At 36.6% G+C, this 22,753-nt stretch overlaps 1 protein-coding gene across 2 annotated transcripts in view; it reads left to right on the plus strand.

Moving 5' to 3' along the window:
• The window catches only part of LOC138713789 (pre-mRNA-splicing factor 38B), a 49,055-nt gene that overhangs the window by 13,448 nt on the left and 12,854 nt on the right, over positions 1-22,753 (plus strand). Inside the window, exons 5-7 of one of the 2 annotated variants that reach the window (XM_069846212.1) lie at positions 4,299-4,359; positions 15,115-15,744; positions 21,798-21,917. In XM_069846212.1, coding sequence (XP_069702313.1) covers positions 4,299-4,359; positions 15,115-15,744 — 691 coding nt within the window. In that variant the 3' untranslated portion in view covers positions 21,798-21,917. Of the gene's footprint in view, positions 1-4,298; positions 4,360-15,114; positions 15,745-21,797; positions 21,918-22,753 lie in introns of those variants that run through there. The other variant, XM_069846211.1, reaches the window with a different exon arrangement.

Consider the following 22,753-nt stretch of genomic DNA (forward strand, 5'->3'; position numbering starts at 1 on the left):
ATAGTGACAAAATTTAATCTTTCTTTGTTAATAATGAGAAATTTAGCTACTTTCCAACTACTTTTTGGCGACTTTCCGTACACTCTGTTGGCGACACTGGTTTGTTTTGTGCATTGTAAATAATGGCGGACAATAAGAAGAAGATTGACTGTTCTCCAAATTGTTATGTTATGGTGTTTGATACTGCTAAACATAATAAAGCTTTATAAAACGACAATTTTCTTTTAGTAATACAGTTAATTGAAAATTTATGAATGTACCTATCATATCCATTAATAATTAATGGTTGTTATAAACATAACATAATTATAGGTTATGTTATTTCATACTGCTGAACACGATAGAGCCTTATAAAATATAAGAATGTTTGTATATTAAAGCAAGAAATTGAAAAAAAATATATATAAATGTACCTACCATATCTATTAATATTAATAATAATAATGCATATTTTATTTGCACAATCTGTCACTCATATATTTCAGACAGAAAAGAAATAACTGAACTTCGATCATCTAACTTAATCGGAGAAATTTCTTCAGTCAAAGTTGACTTTAGTTTGAGACAAATTAATCTCAGATTAGACTTTATACAACACAAAATTCCAAGTTCAGCTAGAACGAGGATCAATTTAACTTCTGATCTAAGATTAAATGGTTTATATAATCGGCCCTTAATGAAACAGATTCTGTGAATGATGTGAATTGTATCATACAAAATGGGCGACACTTCCAGCAGCTACTGTGAGGAGAGTGAGTACAGATGTTATTAGTATAATATAATACGTAAGTTTTAATCTGGCAAAGAGCCTTGAGTTCACATATGCCGCTGTTCTGCCGACAGAAACACTGGAAATGTTTGCTGGAACTCAGTATAATTTCTACAAATTAATTCAGTTCAGAGTGTAATAATTCTGTTAGCATACCATGTTCAGTTTATATAATATTTCCTTGCTACACCTCCAAAATCTATGTGCATTTAAGCAGATTTTTCATGCGAAAGATAAAAAAACATCACTTTTAATTCCCTTGATTTTCAAAGCTACTTTCGGTGTAATTTCATCATTTTTCTTCTAATGATAGAAATTATACCGAAAGTAGCTTTGAAAATAAAGGGAAGTAAAAGTGACTGCGCTTTTTTCTTTCTCCTGAAAAATCTATTTAAATGCACATAGCAGATTTTGGAGGTACAGCGACAATATGTATTTAATGTTAACTGCAAGAAAGTACAACGAATGAACATTCTAGCCAAGTTGTTTCTCCATTCAAAAGTAAAACATTTACGAAGTGTTATTTTTAGAAATTTATATGAGGAGAAGAAATCCATTTATGAGTCCTGCATTCCTTATCTAAGTGAGAAATATAATATTCCCACTAGTCAGTGGAGTGTTTCTGGTCTTTTGTTTGGTGCACGTTGCACACTGCCTAAATTCACATGTGATATTTTAAAAGCACTCGGACTCCGATTTTTTGAAATTCAAAAAATTTTGTTAGATATTCTTAAGGCTTCAATCCAAATATTACATTACCATTTATATTTTGGCCATTGATGATTGTGTTGGGTTTGCATTTCTCTGAATTTTTTACTAAACAATTCCTGTCTGTCTAAATTATTCTGTAGTGCTTTTATTCTGGATCTTCATGGTCACCCTCATTGAGGGCAGATTATTTTCTTTAAATATTTATATATAGGATATTTTAAGATTTTATATAGCACATTTACTTGCATATTTCAGGCTTTATAAATGCATATAAATCTGGGCTCTAATGCTAAGTGATGATGACATTTTGTGTTTAAATGCAGTAATTTGCTTACTTATATTGAAAATCTGTCTTGTCCATATTGTTGGCTACTAACTTGAAAAGTTAAAAGAGTTTTTGTAACATTTTCTTCCTCTTCCCTCTCCTCCTGCCACCTGTATATGGGACACAATGGAATGTTTTTAATGTAATGTGGAGTTAATAGCGTGCTCAAGAATGTCCCCCTGCATTACAGTTAAGATAACTTTAACTATTTCCCTTTGGCAGTGTATTATTGAAGAATTGTGATTTTATCCTGCAAGGTTTAATCATTAGGGAGCGGATTTTTATGTGCTAAAAAAATTAAATATATTTATTTTTTATGTGCTAAAAAGTACGAAAATATTTGCTAAAAATAAAAAATTTATATATTTTTTAATATGACAAAAATACCTTACTTAGCTTGGAAAAAAATGTTATTAGGTACTCACCCACCACACTTGAGTGCTAGTAGTTGGCCGAGAATTGCAGTGAACGACAAAGGCCATCTCCAAATTCTCCATCACAAATGCATGCCGATTATCTATGAACGACGACTTATACTGTGAAAACGATCTTTCCACATCACAGGACGTCAGATGTGCATATTTAAAGAGAGGAATGTCACAAACACATACACCGTCAATTTCACCTACAGGCACACCCTCCAATACTTGCGCAACTTTACACATTTTTTTATATCCACTGTTTTTCCCCAAACACATTCTGGAATTTATTCCCTTAGTAATTGTGCTTCTGAACCTGGTAGCAAGTCTAGTTTAATTTCCACGGCACACACCTTCCTGTTTCAGACAACAGGTTTTTGAATGTTTCGAGTTTTTTATGGTGTCACACAAAAAGCTAAAATTAGCTAATAGGGAAGCCAAATCTTTTTTTAAATAACCATCTTTCAGTATATCTTGAAGGATATCGATTGACGAAGCCCGATAATAGGGAATCACAACAAGATATTGCCTTACTTCATGGACATGAGCGAGAGGCGAGAGATTTGTTTAAATTAAATACCCGAGCTCTTATCTGTTGTGTTTCACAAACAAAGCGTGGAATGAAATCATCTTCAGCAACAATAAACATTCCTAATTATGTGTTGCAGGATCTCTCCACCCTTATCCATGTTAATTTACTCTCCAATAATAACATTGATATGCTTCCTAGCAGTTCTCAGAACTTGTGGCGATACTATTACGAAAATGGATCATGGATACACCACACAGCGCTTAGAAACACGAAGCAACCAAGCATTCTTAAAAAAGATAACATGCTTCTGAGTGATATAATTGATTTAGTTTTAAAATATTTAAAATTTCTTGTAAAAAAATTATTTAAGTAAAAAAACTCCAAGGTTTATGTGTTCATAATAGATTTCCTGAAAATATGTATTTACTTAATTTTTTTGTGAAAATATGTGTTTTTATGTGATATAAAATTCGGGTTTTAAACTTGAAACTTCATGTTCGGAATTTTTAACTTTGTTAATTGTGTATATATATATATATATATATATATAATTATTATTATTATTATTATAATGTACCGAAGTACATATGATATTTCCATGCAGATATTCTGCGTCATCATACGATGAAAGAGTAATGGAATGGAGAAAAATTCTCTCCGGCGCCAGGATTTGAACCCAGGTTTTCAGCTCTACGTGCTGACGCTGTATCCACTAAGCCACACCGGATTCTACCCCGGCGTCGGAAGAATCATCTCAGTTTTAAGTTCCAACTCTTGGGTTCCCTCTAGTGGCCGCCCTCTGCACTACGTCATAGATATCTATGAACCTAGGACTGATGTCCACACATGTGCTGAGGTGCACTCGTAATGAGTGACTAGTTGGCCAGGATCCGACGGAATAAGCGCCGTCTTAAATCACGCATATCATATATATTATTATTATTATTATAATGTACCGAAGTACATATGATATTTCCATGCAGATATTCTGCGTCATCATACGATGAAAGAGTAATGGAACGGAGAAAAATTCTCTCCGGCGCTGGGATTTGAACCCGGGTTTTCAGCTCTACGTGCTGACGCTTTATCCACTGAGCCACACCGGATTCTACCCCGGCGTTGGAAGAATCGTCTCAGTTTTAAGTTCCAACTAGGTTCATAGATATCTATGACGTAGTGCAGAGGGCAGCCACTAGAGGGATCCCAAGAGTTGGAACTTAAAACTGAGACGATTCTTCCGACGCCGGGGTAGAATCCGGTGTGGCTTAGTGGATAAAGCGTCAGCACGTAGAGCTGAAAACCCGGGTTCAAATCCCGGTGCCGGAGAGAATTTTTCTCCGTTCCATTACTCTTTCATCGTTTGTTAATTGTGTTTTATCACACGCAAAAAGAATATTTAATTACATAGGAATCCGCTCCTTATTAATCATGTATGTTTATACTAAAGTAATATTCAAATATTTTTCTAAAATAAAGATTGTGCTTAGCATTCCAAAGTTTTATCGCTGTGACGTTAATAAACGTGTGTCGATTTGTTGACAGGTATACACAACCTCCAGCTGACCTCTGGGATTGGTATGATGCCTACTTAGAAGATCCAGAGGTACGTAATGAAGCCTGCCCCGTTTCCATTCCATCCATTTCACAGCGGGTTCCATCTAACAGTATACGACATGTTGAAATTCTGTTAAATATAGCGTTTATTAGATTGTTACCTGGTCATTGTGCCGTAATTGAAGAAAAACGCTTTTGTAAATTTGCTAACAAATATATGCCTGTAAGCATTTGAAGATAATCTTTGAATAATTGAAGCTGTATTATTTTACTTTTTAATCAGTCATTAAGATTACAGTAATATTAGTAATAACAATTAATTTCTTAATAATGTTTCTTGTATGTAGAGAGAAGAAGTATTCCTTTTTTTAAAATTAAAGTCTTCCTCACTCAGTGATTACTGTTATCACTATTGTATCAGAGGCTTGCAAGTTCAAACTAGGGTGAGTGTGATGAATTTTTAAGGACGATTTCTTAACATGATTTCATATGTTCCTTATCATAGATTTTGTCACATAAAAGAACTCAGTCAATGAATAAGAGGGTCCAATCAAAAATTTACTCACTATTTCCTGTGCACTTCAAAATACAATTATTCTAACTACTTATCATTGTTACATATGGGCTATTCCGTCTCAAATCGATCAAAATATAGAGAAAATTGACTTTGCAATTTTTAAATACAATGAAATTTTTTCTGTCCGTTGACAACTGTGATACAATGCTTTGTGCAAAGTTTGAGGCATCAGAACTTCATAGTGTTTAAATTAAAAATATTTTAATTTATCGTATTTTCATAAAATTAGCAACTTTAAACTGTTGTGGCTCCGAAACCCTTTCACCCAATGATCAAAATCATGGTTTATTTTGATGCTGAAAAGTTAAAGTTTATATTGACATGTAAACAGTTTTTCTTACTTTTTATGGAAATGGAGAAATTTAGATTTTTCTTCATTAAGACGCCTTTGCCCACGAAAAAATATTTAAAAAATATATGGTTAGATTCTGCATTGAAAGTACAAATAAACACATATTTTTTACTGGTGCAATGTTGATAAGAAAGTATTGAAAAATCAAATAAAGAAAATAAATAGTATGCGCGTGAGCTAACCAGCTGACTGTGAGGCGAAAGCTAGCCGAGACAAGCAAGGCCAGGAGACATAACCACGTGATGTGTCGTCTAGTAGCGCATAGCTGGGCTAGCTTTATCACAGGTTTTCATGAACACAGGAGTAAAATGACGCCCAACGCTCGCTTATCTTCATCTCTCGGCCAGTGCGTGCGGTACTGCGCCATTCAAGTCCAGGTGTGTGAAAATAATTTATTTAATACCCCCGAAACTTATTGCCGTGACACTAAGCGAACAATGCCGAATCCCTCGTAATAATGCAAGATTTTTTCTCTATTTTTTTTTACATTTTTACAAATGGGCAAAAAGCCTAAAAGTATATAAGTAAAATCAGATTATCTGTCTCTCTGTATACAATAAAAATAAGGATTACTTCTTATCATAACTTACCAAATGTCAGCTTCAAAATTAGCTCTCGTTCAATGTTCTGCAGTAAATTGGTTCCAGAGTTCTGAGCGCTGAAAGAGGCTTGTTTTTATAAAATACGCTAAATTTGTCGCTCAACAATACGAAAATCGTTTGACTTTCGATAGTATATTTTTGCAAATGCACTCTCCTCAGCACCTTGTATAAATAGGGAAAAAATTAGAGTATAAAAAAAATGCGAGGTTTTTTACTGATCGATTTCATATGGAATAGCCCATATCTTATTATTGGTAGTAAAATTCTGCTGCCTTTAGGTGCCCTCACTTCAGAAATAGATTTTGCTAAGCCATAAGACTAGTACGATTTAATAAGTTCTTAGCTAGCTGTATCTCAGGAGTATTGGAAACTAGAGTTCATTAAAATTTTACTTGTTTCAAACACTTGCTAAAGTGTGCAATCCAGGAAAATGATGTACATGAATAATTGAGTTTATCAAAAACATTTTTATATTTCATACAGAAGAAGTACGGTATGTAATTTCTTAATAATTACATCAATTACAAAAATCTGTGTGAAGCTTTTTTTGAAATGCATCAAAAGATTAAAATTTTCGTGCTTTCTGATATTATGTAATATGTTAGCAGTCAAAATTTTCCTCTCCCGTCTCTCCATCCTAAACCTATAACTGAAGGCAAGGCTCAGACATACCTGGTAAGTAAAAGAAACTTTACATTATTTTACAAATTTATTTTTGTAGTTTTGGGAGTTTAGTAATTAATTCCAGTGAGAGAAAGCTGATTTGTTTCTTGCTTCAGCATAAGCATGCATGTCAATTGCAAGTCATACTTTGAATCTCATTACTGTGGGGCTATTCTGTAATTGTGAATTTGGAGCAACATATTCTTTGCTAGGAAGTTAAATGTTCAAAGATTCATCATAGATATCTCTGTCTAGAGACTTTTTCCCCCACCGTAAAATTATTTTCTTGTTACTTTGCTTCACAGTGTAAAGTGTAATGCATATTGCTGGCATTTTGTTATGGCTGCTCTGAAAACATCCTTGGTTTAAAAACTATTTTTGATTTATTATGTGAACGGATCCAGTGTAAGTTACTTTTACTGATACTCAATTATGTTATTAAACAAAGGAAATAAGGTTATAAATAGATTCCTGCAAATTTTTTGAAAAGAAAATATATTAATTTATTAGGTGGAATGTCAAGAAAGGCAGAGTCACAGTTTAGCTCCTCGTCTTTGGTAACATGGAGTAGTTAAATTGATAACATCTGCTCCTAGGGAAAGAATTAGACTTTTCAATTACAGGAAAGGCTAAAAATAAGTCTCTTGTCCAAATTTCTAGAATTTTGTTTCTTAAAGAACACAGTTGGCGAAGTGCATCAACATTGATTAAAAACGCAGTAATCATAGATTACGAAACGACGGTTAAACAGTAGCCATGGTTAAAATGTAATTTATGTGCACCATTCATAATCACCGATTACTAAAACATGGCTAGCTGACACCTCATTTAACCAGAGTAAAGTCTATGACGGTACATTGTTTCTACAAAATGACTAAAGGAAAGCATCCATACCGCTGCAAAGATAATAGTCAACGTCTAAAAATGACTGCGCTCACTATGTTCTACATCAAAATGAACGTATCCTACATTTTCGCGTTGCATTTGTTTGCCTTTGGGCGCTGTTATATTTGTGAGTTCCATTTCTTTGTTTTTCAGTACTGTTAGGTTAAAATCGTACAAAATGGAAAATTGAATCCAAAAATGATTATATCCCAATGTTAGGTTGAAGTATCGATAGACTTAATTACTAGATTTAAATGTATTATATAAAAAAGATGGAATATCCATAAAGGAAAAGGATGCAGAAGATTGGTAGGAATGTGTGTACGATCTTGGACTCCATTTACACCAGGGAATTGTGCATTTTCCTAAGATCCATCCATAACCTCTCTTTGTTCAGCCAGTGACATAGAGAAAGAGATATCGGTATTCGAGTATTCCCTCTTAAAATACAGAAAATAACAGTTACATAGAATCATAATATAAGCAGCCGATCCGTAGGAGAAATATGATTGTTCTTGTGTTATTTCAAGTAATCCATTTGTAGATTTTGATAAACGAAATCCCTCCTGAAATTTTCTGTCACCTAATTCCTCGTAGGAATTCTCTCTTTCCATTAAAGAACCTTCACGCTCACGCTCTATCCAAGTAATTCAAGTACTGCACAATAATAATCGTCTTAGAAATAATCACCTGTGGTTCTGGCCGCCATTTTGCTTTACTTGCTCTACTAATCGCTGGTTATCTCCTTTAACCCTCATATTTGGCCGGTTAGAGATTACTGTGGTTGACCTTCTATTTAAGTCGTAACCGAGGTCGATCCACCGTAAAAATGCTTAATCAGGGATTAGGTGACAATTTTAACCAATGGTTACACTAACCGACGTTGATGCATGTGGGCAAGTATGTGAAAGAAGCCTGTTTTTTTTTTTCCTGTAAGTGTAAGTTAATTTGGCATACTATTGAACAGCTAGTGTTATGTTTTTACACAGAGACCATAGTTGAAATACCAAAAATGCAGTATAAATGGAGTAAAATGTGTATTTTATAATATGTTATAGTAATATATCCCGCATTTCCGAATAAATCATTAAATAGTGCTGTAATTTACCGCTGGAGCACATTATTACATTGTAGAAAACTAAAATACAAGATAGCATACAAAACAAATAACACAACACAGAAATACCTAAATAATCACATCAAACATTCAAATAAATATAATTCAACTGGGGTTTACAAACTAAAATGCAATAGTTGCCCACATTTTTACATAGGACAGACAGGAAGAACCTTTCTAACAAGATATAAAGAACACATTAAAGCTATAACCAAACCCTACAGCACATCAAATTACGCAGAACATATTATCAACAATAATCATGACTACAATAATATAGAAACAGATATGGAAATTCTACACATCACACCAAAAAGTCCACAGTTAAACATCTTAGAACAATACGAAATATACAAACATACAATAACATATCCACAACATATTCTTAATACACAATTACAATTCAGTACCCATACATTATTCGACATCATGATACATAGCACACAAACAACCACCCCCCACCACAGGAGCAACACACACCCACCCCCAAAACTGACGAATGCAAATACCAGTATGCAAGATCAACAGGAACATCAGTAGTTCGTAGAACACTGAAGATGACGCAGAACAGGCGTCGAAACGGGCCGTCTGTCTAAGGTACATAACCTTTTTTAAAAATTTTAACTCTTTTAACATGTCGTTAAACAATTTTAAGTTTTTTAAACAAAGTGTTAATGTGAACCAGATCAATGGATTACATTGTAGTGTTCTGAACTGATCCTGGAAATAAAATAAATAGCTCTGTAACTTAAATAAACTATGAAGGGCATACCTGGTTAATTGAGTGTTTTCCCAATCTCATCCCGTAAGTTCTTTCTCCACATTACATTGCTTTAATTCTAATTTCATAAATTATAAAGCTCTTCATATTGTTGAACTTAATAAAATAACCTTTGCGTCATCCATTTCATTATACCTTCAATATTACCATGATTGGAGGCCTTGCAATCGATATATTTGCCATGACATTCTATATTTCGATCTTGGACCATACGGAAATCTGTTTAGAACGGAATTCGATCATGCGGACAGAGGCGATGCGGCCAAGTGGGCGATGCTCCATTTAAAATAATGCAAAAAATAAAAATCCGAATGCGGTGAACAAATTTTTTCCGGTAAGTGTGAGCCTAGCTTAATGTATCTTTTCCGAAAGAACCTAAGGATATACAAAATACACTTCTTTTTGTAAAAAGTTTTGATCTGTGTTATATTCAGAATGTTGTGAAATGTGTTTCTACATTAATTTTAATTTAATTTATTGGTCTGACCCAATATTTTGGGTTTGCCCTGCGACACAGAATAGCTCACAATAAAATTTAAAATGGAAAATTATATAAACAGGTTTCAGACAAAATTGATTAAGACATAAGAAAAAGAAAATGGAACCAAATATAATTTAAATTGAATGTACACCATAAAGATGCTGACGAAATATCGCTACAGAAAATTTTATAATGGTGGTGACGATGGCATCTTGAAGATCTCTCGTCAGCTTGTATTTTTACAAAGGCTTTCGGAATGGTGCCTCTCGCTCCGAAGAAGAGACCGGTAACTATGATTTTTTCAATGTTGTATTTCGCTGATAGGTACTGAATCGTGGGCTCATAGATTTTCTTTTTCTCTTCGTTCACTTCAGATGGTTGAGTGGCTGAGATTTCAAATCTGATTGTAGGATCAATTATTTCGGCTGTCTGTTTATTTCTATTTATAGCTATGATATTGATCCTATGATTGCTTCCACCATCAGCAATACATTGAACTTCCTCGTGAACGTCTAGATTTTTGGATCGAAGTGCATCTGCGATCATAGAACGTATACCTCTTGTTTGTACATAATTGGTATCTACTAATGTTTTACACTGGAGCTACTTACTGTCTTGACTTTCACTACTTCCATATGTAATTAATGATTGGTAAGAATTCGTCCTCTAGAGGACGCGAAGATTTCTCATGGATGTTTCCTGAGTAGCTATGCCAGAATTATATGTTTGTGAATGTAATAGCCATTCCGTGTTCCAACAGGATCCAAGGCCTGCTACGTCCTAAGACTTGCGGAGTGCAACTTTTGTGCTTCGAAGCTTGTTTGACTGCAAGTACTAAGACGTATTTTGTTCTTGATGCATCTCTTAGAGACTAAGTTTGGAAGAAACTTTGGTTCATTGGGCTCTTACAATTTGAATTGCAACTTTTATTACAATTTCATATATCCAACTAAAGTTTTACTTCGTATTTTTCGAAGGATAGCAAGAGCCTGGTAAACTGAAGATAAAAAGTGTTCTGTGCTAAATTATATTTGAAATATTCTCTGTAACTTTATCCTCTTCATTGATTTCAATCTGTTTGTAATATACTTTCACTTTAATCCAATAGTTTCTTTTTCATTTTTCTTTCTTTTCTAAATCACAAATTAGGTTTTCACTGTTTACCAAAAACATCCTATTTGCTTTCTGTAATGTAATGATTCATTCATTGGTCATTATTGATCAATTTGATACAAACGTTGGTGGTAGTCACTTCATTTAAACACCAACAAATAGATCATAAGAAAACTTGAGTATTTCGTTTGAAAAAAAAAAAAAACCTTTATTAATTTTTGGTCTCACTGCCTGAAATATCTTGCTGTAGTTTGTAGGTTTTTATAGTTCACATTTGGCCTCTTTTTCATACTTAATTTTTTATTAAGAATTAATCTCTTTGTGAAGTTCTAAACTAATACTACATTTAAAAGCAAAATATTTAGTAATGTTGTAATCAAATAAGATAGTTGAGAGAAAGATTTATCTAATCTTCTGCCCTCCATTGAGAGTGAGTACTAAGATCCAGAATACATTTCAGTATTTTGATACATCGCATAAAATTGGATATTTAGCCTACGTAATTTCATGAATCAAAACACATATTATCAATCATTAAAGTAAAAATGTTATTGAATGTGTTTGCAGTGTACTGAGAGGAATGTTGAATTAGAATCATGATTTAAAATTCAAAAGAAGAAAGAAAATTAATTTATTAAAGAAAATAAATAGAACTGCTTGCTTTATGCGCTAGTAGACACAGCATATTAACATTTCAGATATTGGCAGAAATCCACAAACTTCCAAAACATTTAGACAAATTATTCTGTGAATCTTTACTGCTACTATGTTCAGAATTTGGAGATTTGACTCAAGAATTCTGCATTCAATTATTGTTTTAAAATATATTCCACTTATGCAGAAATCCAGCTTTTGTGTTATGATTTCACATTCTCGAAACTCCGTTCTATTGATTGTTATGTTTTAGATTTACAATTTAAAATGTAGCTTTAAATCTTGATTTAATATTTAATATCTCTTGTTTAGATTCTAATGTGTAGCAAGTTTCACGTCAATCTTCAAAAACCAGTTTTTACTAATGTTTTTTGCGCATTTATAAAATTAAAATAAATTGAATTAACATAATCAGTAATTCAGTAGTAGAGCTAAAATGTAGAAGATAACAGTCCAAAATATCTTACTTTATTCAAATATGTCAACTGTTACATCTCATAACTCCTATTGTTTTCATGCTCTGAGACTTTTCCTTATACAGACTTGCAGTTTCTTTCCATGTAACATTTCTTTTATACATCATTTATATAATTATTAATTTTCTTATATATTTGGGAGACTTTAAATTTCTTTAGAAACAATTGGCAAAAAAAAAAAAAAGTTGTAAATTTTAAATGGATTTTGATTATAAGAATTCTCCCAAAACTACACCTCAGCTATCTAACGTACTACCTGATAGGGCTAATTGTTATTCATACCATGAAGTAGAGATTTTTAACTTTTACATGAGCATAATATTAATATTAGGGTAATGTTGAGAATATATTGTATCTTATATAATATTTAAAAAATATTATTGAATCCAGATGAATATAAACGTCTAGGTAGCTGGGGTTTTAGTTGAAATCATTGTTTTTAACATACAGCAGTGTCCAAAACAACCATAGAGAGAATATTTACTTGGTTATTGTGTGATAATGTAAATACCATATTGTTTTTCTGGATATAGGACATAGGAATTTAACATAAGAAACCTATGTGTGAAAACTTAGAAGAAATAACTTAAACCAGTAGGTCATGTTCAGAAATTAGCAGACTTTGACAATTTATAAAACAAGAGAACATCAGGCTTTGACTTAGCAACCATAAATGATGTTCTCTTGTTTTACAAATTGTCAAAATCTGCTGAAGTGTGACTACCCTCTTACAATCAAAACACTCACAACATGTAAAAATGAAAGAAATAGCGATAATAAAGAACAAAATGATAGAGACAAATTCTGTAATAACTGAGACTTTGTACACATAAATCATAGTCTAGTATATACAGTCACGAAGCTCAATATGTAGTAAATATGCAAACATTGTTGTTGTTGTTGTTTTCTAATGCCAGGTGTTTGACAATAAAGTCATTTGACTTCTTGCACTCCAGTATTTTTCAAAGATATTATCATGGTCAGCCAATGAAGCACAGATTTTGAGGTATTCCGAATCCATTTCTTGGTTTGAGTTGCACAATGGGCAGTTAGGGGACTGATATATTCCATTTCTATGCAGGTGTTTGGCCAAACAATCATGGCCTGTTGCCAATCTAAATGCAGCTACAGACGATTTTCGTGGTAAATCGGGAATTAACTGTGGATTTTGATGCAGAGAGTTCCATTTTTTCCCTTGAGATTGTGTTATCAAATTTTGTTTGTTATATACAAACATTAGATAGTTGCTCACCACTAGGATCGCTAATATCGCCTCATTACAGGCAATGCAAAATAGTACCGTCACAGTCTATTGTTTCTAGCACTCTCAAAACTCAAGCTTCGTGACTGTATATAGTAGACTGTGCATAAATGACATATCTCGTTATAAATGGCTTGTTTACACATCTCCATGGCACTGAAAATATTCAACAATGATCACAAATCTCGATGTCATCCATAATAGATTTGTTTGTAGAGCAGTTTCAAACTTGTTATGCAAATATAGATTTTACTGTTTGTATAGCGAAAACTTCAAATTCTGACTGTTTCTGACTAATAGTCACGTGTTCTTACAGCATGTCAAACTGTCACAAATCGATTCCTGACAGTCACAATTGGTTTGCGAATCAAGTGCAAACCAATCTCTAATCATAGTTGATGCATGCACAGTAAGATAGTTTTGCCATTGTTTTCTGCATGCTATTTACAACTTAACCTATATGCCCCAGATATATAATCAATTTTATTTTAATACTGTTGTCTTTGTATAATTGTCATTTTTCAAAAAGGTAATACTAAATATAAGCATCGGGTTAATGCAGCCAGAAGAATCTGGATTGGTTGAAAACTGTATTGAAAAAGGCCATATGGCTCATTTCAATAATACCGAGGTGAAGTGTCGGGCTACTGGGATAGGAGAGTTAAGGAAACCCTGGCCATAGCAGTAGAAAGCGGTAACCTGAATCGGGTCTCCAACTCAGCACTGCGTGGACACCGGCTATTAAATTTTTCAACACCTAGACGACGGCCTGTCATCAATGGAGGACATATGAGAACACGTCTGCTGGGCCTACCGAGAGCTCTGCGGTCAATCAGTTGCACTGCACAACACAAGGCAAAACATCGGCCATGTTGACTCTGCAATCTGCAATGCATGGAACATGGACAGCCAATCAGTGCCCAGCTCCTCGACTGACTACTCCCCACGGCACTATAAATAAGGAACAAGATATCCCCCCTAATTACCAGTTAACCCTGAAGATGAACAACCTCGAAACATCAGTGGATCACCAACTTATTAGTCTGGAAGCCCGAGAACATTTTGGAAGTAAGAGAGTAACACACCATCAAGTCTAATATATGCAAGGATAAGGATGATGATGGGCAGCCAGGTAGCTCAGTTGGTAGAGCAGCTGGCTACGGACTGAAAGGTCCGGGGTTCGATCCCAGGTGGTGACAGGATTTTTTCTCGTTGCCAAACTTTCAGAACGGCCCCGAGGTTCACTCAGCCTCCTATAAAATTGAGTACCGGGTCTTTCCCGGGGGTAAAAGGCGGCCAGAGCGTGGTGCCGACCACACCACCTCATTCTAGTGCCGAGGTCATGGAAAGCATGGGGCTCTACCTCCATGCCCCCCAAGTGCCTTCATGGCATGTTACGGGGATACCTTTACCTTTCGTATAAAATTGAGTACTGGGTCTTTCCCGGGGGAAAAGGCGGCCAGAGCGTGGTGCCGACCACACCACCTCATTCTAGTGCCGAGGTCATGGAAAGCATGGGGCTCTACCTCCATGCCCCCCAAGTGCCTTCATGGCATGTTACGGGGATACCTCTGCCATAAGGATGATGATGATGACAGTCATTAATTGTCATCATCATCATCTAAAATTCGAATTAGGATATTGGTATTGGTTAATTTCAAGGAATAATATGACTCAGCTGCAAAAATTTTAGGAAAGAAGCTTTAGAAGATAAAAAAAAAATTCTTTCTTTGGTATGATGAGTTACACACACAAACGCACACTGCTGTATGTTACTATATTTTCAAAATATAAAGTACATAAACGTGGTTTACAGGGGTGGTTTGATTTGTATCATTGCAGGAGATGGACGTGAAAGCAGGAGGTGGCCAGGTGATGACAATAGGTGAAATGCTTCGTGCATTTCTCACGAAGTTGGAGTGGTTCTCTTCTCTGTTCCCCCGGATACCGGTTCCCATCCAGCAGAAGCTAGAGAAGAAATTGAATGAGCGGTTCCCGCCGGTAGTCGCTCCAGTACGCCAGCCGAAACCCGTATTACAGCAGCCGCAACCTGCTAAGGAGGCTCGTCATATTCCAGACGAAGAAGTTTCGTTTGGTGAGGCCGAACGCTTTTCGCGCCTACGCAGAGCAGACGGTGTTGGCGGAACAACTGCAGCGTTGCCAGGTCGGGGAGCGGAGAGAGATCGTCGACGGACCCCGGACAAGGATCACAGGAGAGGCCACAGTTCGGAAGTGTCACGGAGTCGAGGCTACAGCAGAGAGAAGAGGGGCTACAGCAGGGACAAGAGTCCAGCTCATTACAGGAGTCCTGTGAGGCACAGGAGTCGAGAGAGGAGTCCAGTCCGCTTCAGGGACAGGAGCCGAGAACGCAGTCCTGCGCGATTCAGGGCTAGTCCACCACGCAGGGACAGAAGCCCACGCCATAAGGACAGAGAATATCGGCACAAATCCAGGGACCACAAGGACAGGTAGGTAAAGTATCCCAAATATTAATTCATACTGTGTTTGTCTACAGTACTTTTCAACAATATTATAATACTTTGTTGGAATGACATCTCCCAATAATTCATATTGTAATAATTATATCCTGTGTGGCATAACAGTTGGCATGTCTGACCGTGAAATGAGTGGGCCCAGGTTCAAATCCTGGTTGGAGTTTTTTCTGAGGTTTCCTCCCTCACCAAATGAAGCAGAATTGAGGACCGTTTTTGCAAACCTTGCTAACTGCAAAATTAGCAAAATTGAGATTTTGGTGGATTTGTTAACATAAGGCATCTTAGTAACATTGAATTATTTCTCTTCATTGTAGTGTGTCAAAGTGTGATCGTTGCACCTATAACCTACTTGTTGCCATTCAGTTTTTTGTGTCTCCTGTAAAATTTAGTTTTTTCGGTTAGCAAGTTTTGCAAAAACAGTCCTCAATTGAAGACCCGAGAATGATAAGTAGATAAAGACCAGTAGTTTGAGATAATCGAGAAAAACTATCTATTTTTATCATTTTCTTTCATCATTCAGTAAATTTCTTAATAGTCATTGAAAAATGTAGGAATTTTTTTTTAACATTTTATACCATTAAAGTCCCTCTTGTGGATACTCACCATGTCGTGGTGAGAGGGCTTAAACTTGTTGTTTAAGCTAACAAGTAACAGAGAGGTACCCATATAAGCTGCATTACCACCAACACAGTCCCACTATATTTTTCACTGTTTACGAGGCCTGTCTAAAAAGTATTCGACCTTTAGCCAGAAAAAATATTTCAAATACCTGACGGGGTTGGGACCCTAATCCCCTTCAAAGTAGGCCCCTTGTGCTTGCACACACTTAGCCCACCGATCCTTCCACTGCCGGAAACACCTCTGGAAGTCTTCTTTTGGAATGGTGTTCAGCTCTGTCGTCGCGTTTCGCATTATCTCTTCTCTACTCTCAAAACGGGATCCTTTCAGTGGTGTCTTCAATTTTGGAAACAACCAGAAGTCGCAAGGAGCCAGGTCTGGAGAGTAGGGAGGTTGGCGAACGGTTGTAATTCCATGTTTGGCCAAGAAAGTGTGGATCAATTGGGATGAATGTGCGGGGGCGTTGTCGTGATGCAAGTGCCAGTTGTTCGCCGTCCACATGTCTGGTCTTTTGCGCTGAACTGCATCACGGAGTCGCCGGAGAACATCGTGATAGTACTCCTTTGTCACCGTTTGTCCTTCCGGTGCGTATTCGTGATGCACAATTCCATGGACATCAAAGAAAACAGTCAGCATCACCTTGATTTTGCTTCGCACCTGCCGCGCTTTCTTCGGCCTTGGAGACTCGGGATGCTTCCATTGCGACGACTGTCTTTTTGTTTCTGGGTCATACCCGTACACCCATGACTCATCTCCAGTTATCACGGTGTTCAGAAACCCAGGATCAGTGTTGGCGGTGTCCAGAAGGTCCTGTGCAACATCACAACGGAGGTCTTTTTGTTCCGGGGACAACAACTTGGGCACGAATTTCGCAGCCACTCGGTTCATGTTCAAATCATCACGCAAAAGTGCATGTGCAGAATCTTTACTCACTCCAACCTCTTCGGCAATCTCCCGCACGGTCAAACGACGATCTGCCATCACCAAATTTTGCACCCTCTCAACAACAGCTGCACTCCGAGCAGTTTGGGGCCTGCCACAACGCTGCTCACTCTCCGCTGATGTGCGGCCATCTTTGAATCGGTTGAACCACTCCTTAATTTGTGTTACACCATTTGTGTCCCCAAACACCTGCTGAATCTTATGAATTGTTTGACTTTAAGAATCACCAAGCTTTTGACAAAATTTGATGCAGTATCTTTGCTCAGTTCATTCAGTCATCTTGCGAGAAAACTAAATCCGACAAACACTTAGAACAGCACCTTACTTGGCGACCACCAGCCAGTGACTGGCACAAGCGAATGCGATGAAAAAATTCAAGCATGTGCATTACGGTTCCTCCTTCCACCGTGCACAGTGGCGTCGCCTTAGAATCACTACTTTGCGCGGGAAAATTTAAGGTCAGATACATTTTAGACAGGCCTCGTATATTCATGGAGTCCCTCATTGTAAAATTCTCCGGAGGTAAAATAACTCCAAAAGGAAATAACATTTCAATGGATACCTAGTCATTGTGGTATACCTGAAAACGAGAAAGTCGATAATATTGCAAAACAGGCAACATATTTGCAACCAAGACCTCTTCAAGTAATATCTCTATCCAATGCTTTTGCTTCAGTAAAGTCTCATTTTACAAACCTATGGATCAACAATTGGCTCTCTTCTGACAAAGGAAAATTTTTAAAGTCTGTACAAAAGAAACCAAATGACCTGGAAATGTACAAAAACTTGCCCAGACATGTTCAAACATTTTTAACAAGAGCCAGAACAGGTCACATTGTCACTCAATTGTACCTACACCGATTTCACATTTCTGATAATCCTACTTGTCTGTGTTGTAATAATCATGATGATCTGGAACACATTCTTCTATACTGTCCATCCATAAACCACAAAAGAAGTAAATTAAAATCATCAGTACCAGTTGCAGAAGACACAGCCCTGCAGTATATATTGACTACACCCCAACTCTGGCTACTAGCACCAGGCATCTATAATGAACACCGATCAAAATACCCCTCATTTCTCGTGAAAAACAACAACTGAATAGACTACAGTGGACTATATATTGTCAGCAAACAGCTGGATACATTAAGAAGATTGATTGATTTCATCATTCAGTAAATTTCTTAATAGTCATTGAAAAATGTAGGATATTTTTTTTTTTTTAACATTTTATACCATTTAAGTAAATATCAATTGAATTTCCAATGAATTATTAATAAAAACTGACAATGGAGTTATCCAGTTCTCACTCTGAATCAAAATTCTGGATTTCTTTCAACACAAAATGACAAATGTGAACTTCAAACACTATTTACCTTAATAACTTTACTTAAAATGTGTTTTAGCAGAAAGAAAACAATCATTGTAGTAAAAATTAACTATAATTGCCTTTATATTATTTTTAACAAATGAAGAGTCCACTGCAAGAATGATGGATGTCACTTTCTTGTCGAAAATGAACCAAGACTGTCAATGCATAGCTTAAGGCATATAGAATGTACATAGAGAGTTACATGGCATTAACACTGATAGTCATTGCAAATCAAGATTTTCAGGTATAACTCCCTGTAAAGTTGATTTGAATAATTTCGAGGGAAAAATTGTTCCGGAGCCGGGTATCGAACCCGGGACCTTTGGTTTAACGTATTGGATCGGTGTCGGTTAGAGTTCCCGAGTAGCTCAGTGGTAGAGCGTTGCTACGTTAAACCAAAGGTCCCGGGTTCGATACCCGGCTCCGGAACAATTTTTCCCTCGAAATTATTCAAATAAACTTTACAGGGAGTTATACCTGAAAATCTTGATTTGCATAATACACGTCACTGTTCGTTAACAGAAAACCACAATTTAAGTCACACGGAGTTAGTGTGCACTCGAAGTTGGTTGCTTGACGGTTGTCAGCCCACTTTGAGGTCTGTGGATATAGAGGGAAAAATTGGATCGGTGTCGGTTAGAGTTCCCGAGTAGCTCAGTGGTAGAGCGTTGGTACGTTAAACCAAAGGTCCCGGGTTCGATACCCAGCTCCGGAACAATTTTTCCCTCGAAATTATTCAAATCAACTTTATAGGGAGTTATACCTGAAAATCTTGATTTGCATAATACACGTCACTGTTCGTTAACAGAAAGCCACAATTTAAGTCACACGGAGTTAGTGTGCACTCGAAGTTGGTTGCTTGACGGTTGTCAGCCCACTTTGAGGTCTGTGGATATAGAGGGAAAAATTGGATCGGTGTCGGTTAGAGTTCCCAAGTAGCTCAGTGGTAGAGCGTTGGTACGTTAAACCAAAGGTCCCGGGTTCGATACCCGGCTCCGGAACAATTTTTCCCTCGAAATTATTCACTGATAGTCATTGTCCAGTAATGTTCGGAAAATCTCAGTTAAGCTTTGAGCGCTAAGCATTTCAAACTTTCAATTGCTTCTCCTGCAAAATGTATTCCAAATGACATCCATCATTCTTGCAGTGGACTCTTCAAATATAAGCAATAAATATATCCAGTTCTCACACTGAAAGAACTCAGATTATTTCAAGACAATATATTGTGTATATAAATATAAATACTATTTACCAAAATATTAATGTCTGCTGTCAGGAAACATATCATATTCATATGCTAGTATTCTTACTCTGAGTCCCACTATCCACACCTCATCATCATCCATAGCGCTACAGCCCGGATCGGGCCTCGGCTTCCTTAAGAATTCTTCTCCATCGGTCTCGATCTCTAGCCACCGTCCGCCAGTTCTTCACTCCAAGCCTCTTAATGTCATCCATAACACAGTCTATCCATCGTAGCTTTGGCCTTCCAACTCTTCTTCCTCCAGCAATCCCATGTTCCATCACCTTCCTAGGTATTTCACATTCATCCATTCTCTTAACATGCCCTGCCCATCTCAGACGAGCAATCTTAATGGATGTTATTATATCGGGAGACTCATAAAGCTGGTATAATTCGTTGTTATATCTTATTCTCCAAGTTTCATCATCCCTTACAGATCCAAAAATCCTTCGCAATATCTTCCTTTCGAATACGGCCAATCTAAATTTATCCCTTTCGCTAAGAGGCCATGTCTCTGATGCATAGGTCAACACTGGTTTTATTAGGGTCTTATATAGTCTACATTTTGTGCCACGAGATAGCAATCTTGATTTAACTTGTTTTTGCAGCCCATAATAACACCTATTGGCGCTTTGTATTCTTCTACTTACTTCCTCTGAGATATCATTGTTACTATTAACTAGTGATCCAAGATATACAAAGCTCTGGATTGTCTCAAATTTGGCATCATCAATCTCAATGTACTTAGAAGTTTTATTATTATTTTTGTTATTGACTACCATGTATTTTGTTTTGTTTCCATTAATTTTTAATCCCATATTTCCAGCTGCATCTCTTAGATTTCTGAAGGTTTTCATTAGATCTCTTTCTGACCTCGCTATTATATCAATATCATCCGCAAAGGCTAATATTTGTACAGATTTATAAAAGATGGTACCTCTTGTTTGTATTTTTGCTTCCCGCACTATCTTTTCTAATGATATATTAAACAATAGGCATGCAAGAGAATCACCTTGTCTGAGTCCATCCTTGGTAGTAAACTTATTAGAGAGGTCCATTTGTATTTTCACATAACATTGACTATTTTCCATGGTGGCCTTCACTAATCTTATGAGCTTATGGGGAAATCCAAGTTCTTCCATAGCATTATAGAGTCCAGCTCTATTCACACTGTCATAAGCAGTACTAAAGTCTATAAATAAATGGTGTGTTTCTATCCTACTCTCTCTTGTTTCCTCCAGAATTTGTCTTAGAGTGTATATTTGGTCAATAGTTGACTTTCCTCTACAAAAACCAGTTTGATATTTCCCAACTACTTTCTCAGCGTATGGCAGTAGTCTATTATACAGAATTTTAGAAAAGACTTTATACGTTGTATTCAGAAGTGTTATACCTCTATAGTTTGAACATACAAGTTACTATCCACACCTACTTCACGAATATGATCATATCGCTGCTTATGCACTGGATGACTGAACTTCTCAAGCTTCAAAATATCACCCAATTTTTTCTGACTTATTGGCAATGGCAATTCATACAGATTTCCAGCTAAATCAAAATTAATTTCATCTGCATGCACTCCTTTCTTCATAGAAACAAAAGAATCAGACTCAAGCATGTTGTGTGTCATGCTGAGAGTAAGAACAGGACAAGTGTGGTCTTTGTCCACTTCTCCTTCTCAACAAAAGTGAAAATCTGAAGTTCTTAGGCTGTGGTGCAAATCTTCGATCCCTCCTCAGTATATGAGAAAAAATTGTGTACAGTACTTTCCAGCAATTACAGTTTAACTTTGTTGTAATGAGATCTCCCAATAATTCTCGTTGTAATTATGTGATATCTTAACTTTCCACAGCTCAGGACACAGGCACAGAACTCCTGACGACTTTGCGGATGAGCTGAGGAGAGAGAAGGAGCGCCAGAAGAGGGAAAAGGATAGGGATAAAGATAGAGAAAAGGACAGAGGAAAGACCAGGTAGGTTGGCGAGTAAGTGTATAAGTCAAACCTGTATGTTTTATTTTTACATTTTTTACTACGAGGGGGATCCAGGAAATAACGACCGTTCGCACATACCCGCCGCGCAGCTGACTCCCCTTCCTTATTTATTTTTTTTTTAGTAGGTTATTTTACGACGCTTTATCAACATCTAGGTTATTTAGCGTCTGAATGAGATGAAGGTGATAATGCCTGTGAAATGAGTCCGGGGTCCAACACCGAAAGTTACCCAGCATTTGCTCATATTGGGTTGAGGGAAAACCTCGGAAAAAAACCTCAACCAGGTAACTTGCCCCAACCGGGAATCGAACCCGGGCCACTTGGTTTCGCGGTCAGACGCGCTAGCCGTTACTCCACAGGTGTGGACCCTTCCTTATTTGAAGGTCAACTGGCTTCCTTAACATGTGTTCTCATAATGTTGTGAGTACTGGTTGCAACAAGTCGCCATTGTGCATTTTGTGTTACTTCAAAATGAACGACGTGATTGATAATCCCGCCGACTGTGAGGTGAGGAGTGTGATTCGATTTTTGAATGCCCGACATTTGAAACCTGCAGAAATTTACCGGCAATTGAAAGAAGTGTATGGTGATACTGTAATGAATGAAAGAAATGTGAGAAAATGGTGCGAAATGTTCAACAATGGGCGAACAAATGTCCACGATAAAAATCGACCCGGACGCCCATCACTCATCACAGAAGACCTGAAGACTAAAGTGAACGACAGAATCTTGCAAGACAGGCGCACATCACTCGACGAATTGCATATTGCCTTTCCTGACATTTCTCGTTCTTTGCTTGGTGAAATTGTGTCGCA

This window comes from Periplaneta americana, chromosome 14 (genome assembly GCF_040183065.1).
Source record: "Periplaneta americana isolate PAMFEO1 chromosome 14, P.americana_PAMFEO1_priV1, whole genome shotgun sequence".
Taxonomy (NCBI): Eukaryota; Metazoa; Arthropoda; class Insecta; order Blattodea; family Blattidae; genus Periplaneta; species Periplaneta americana.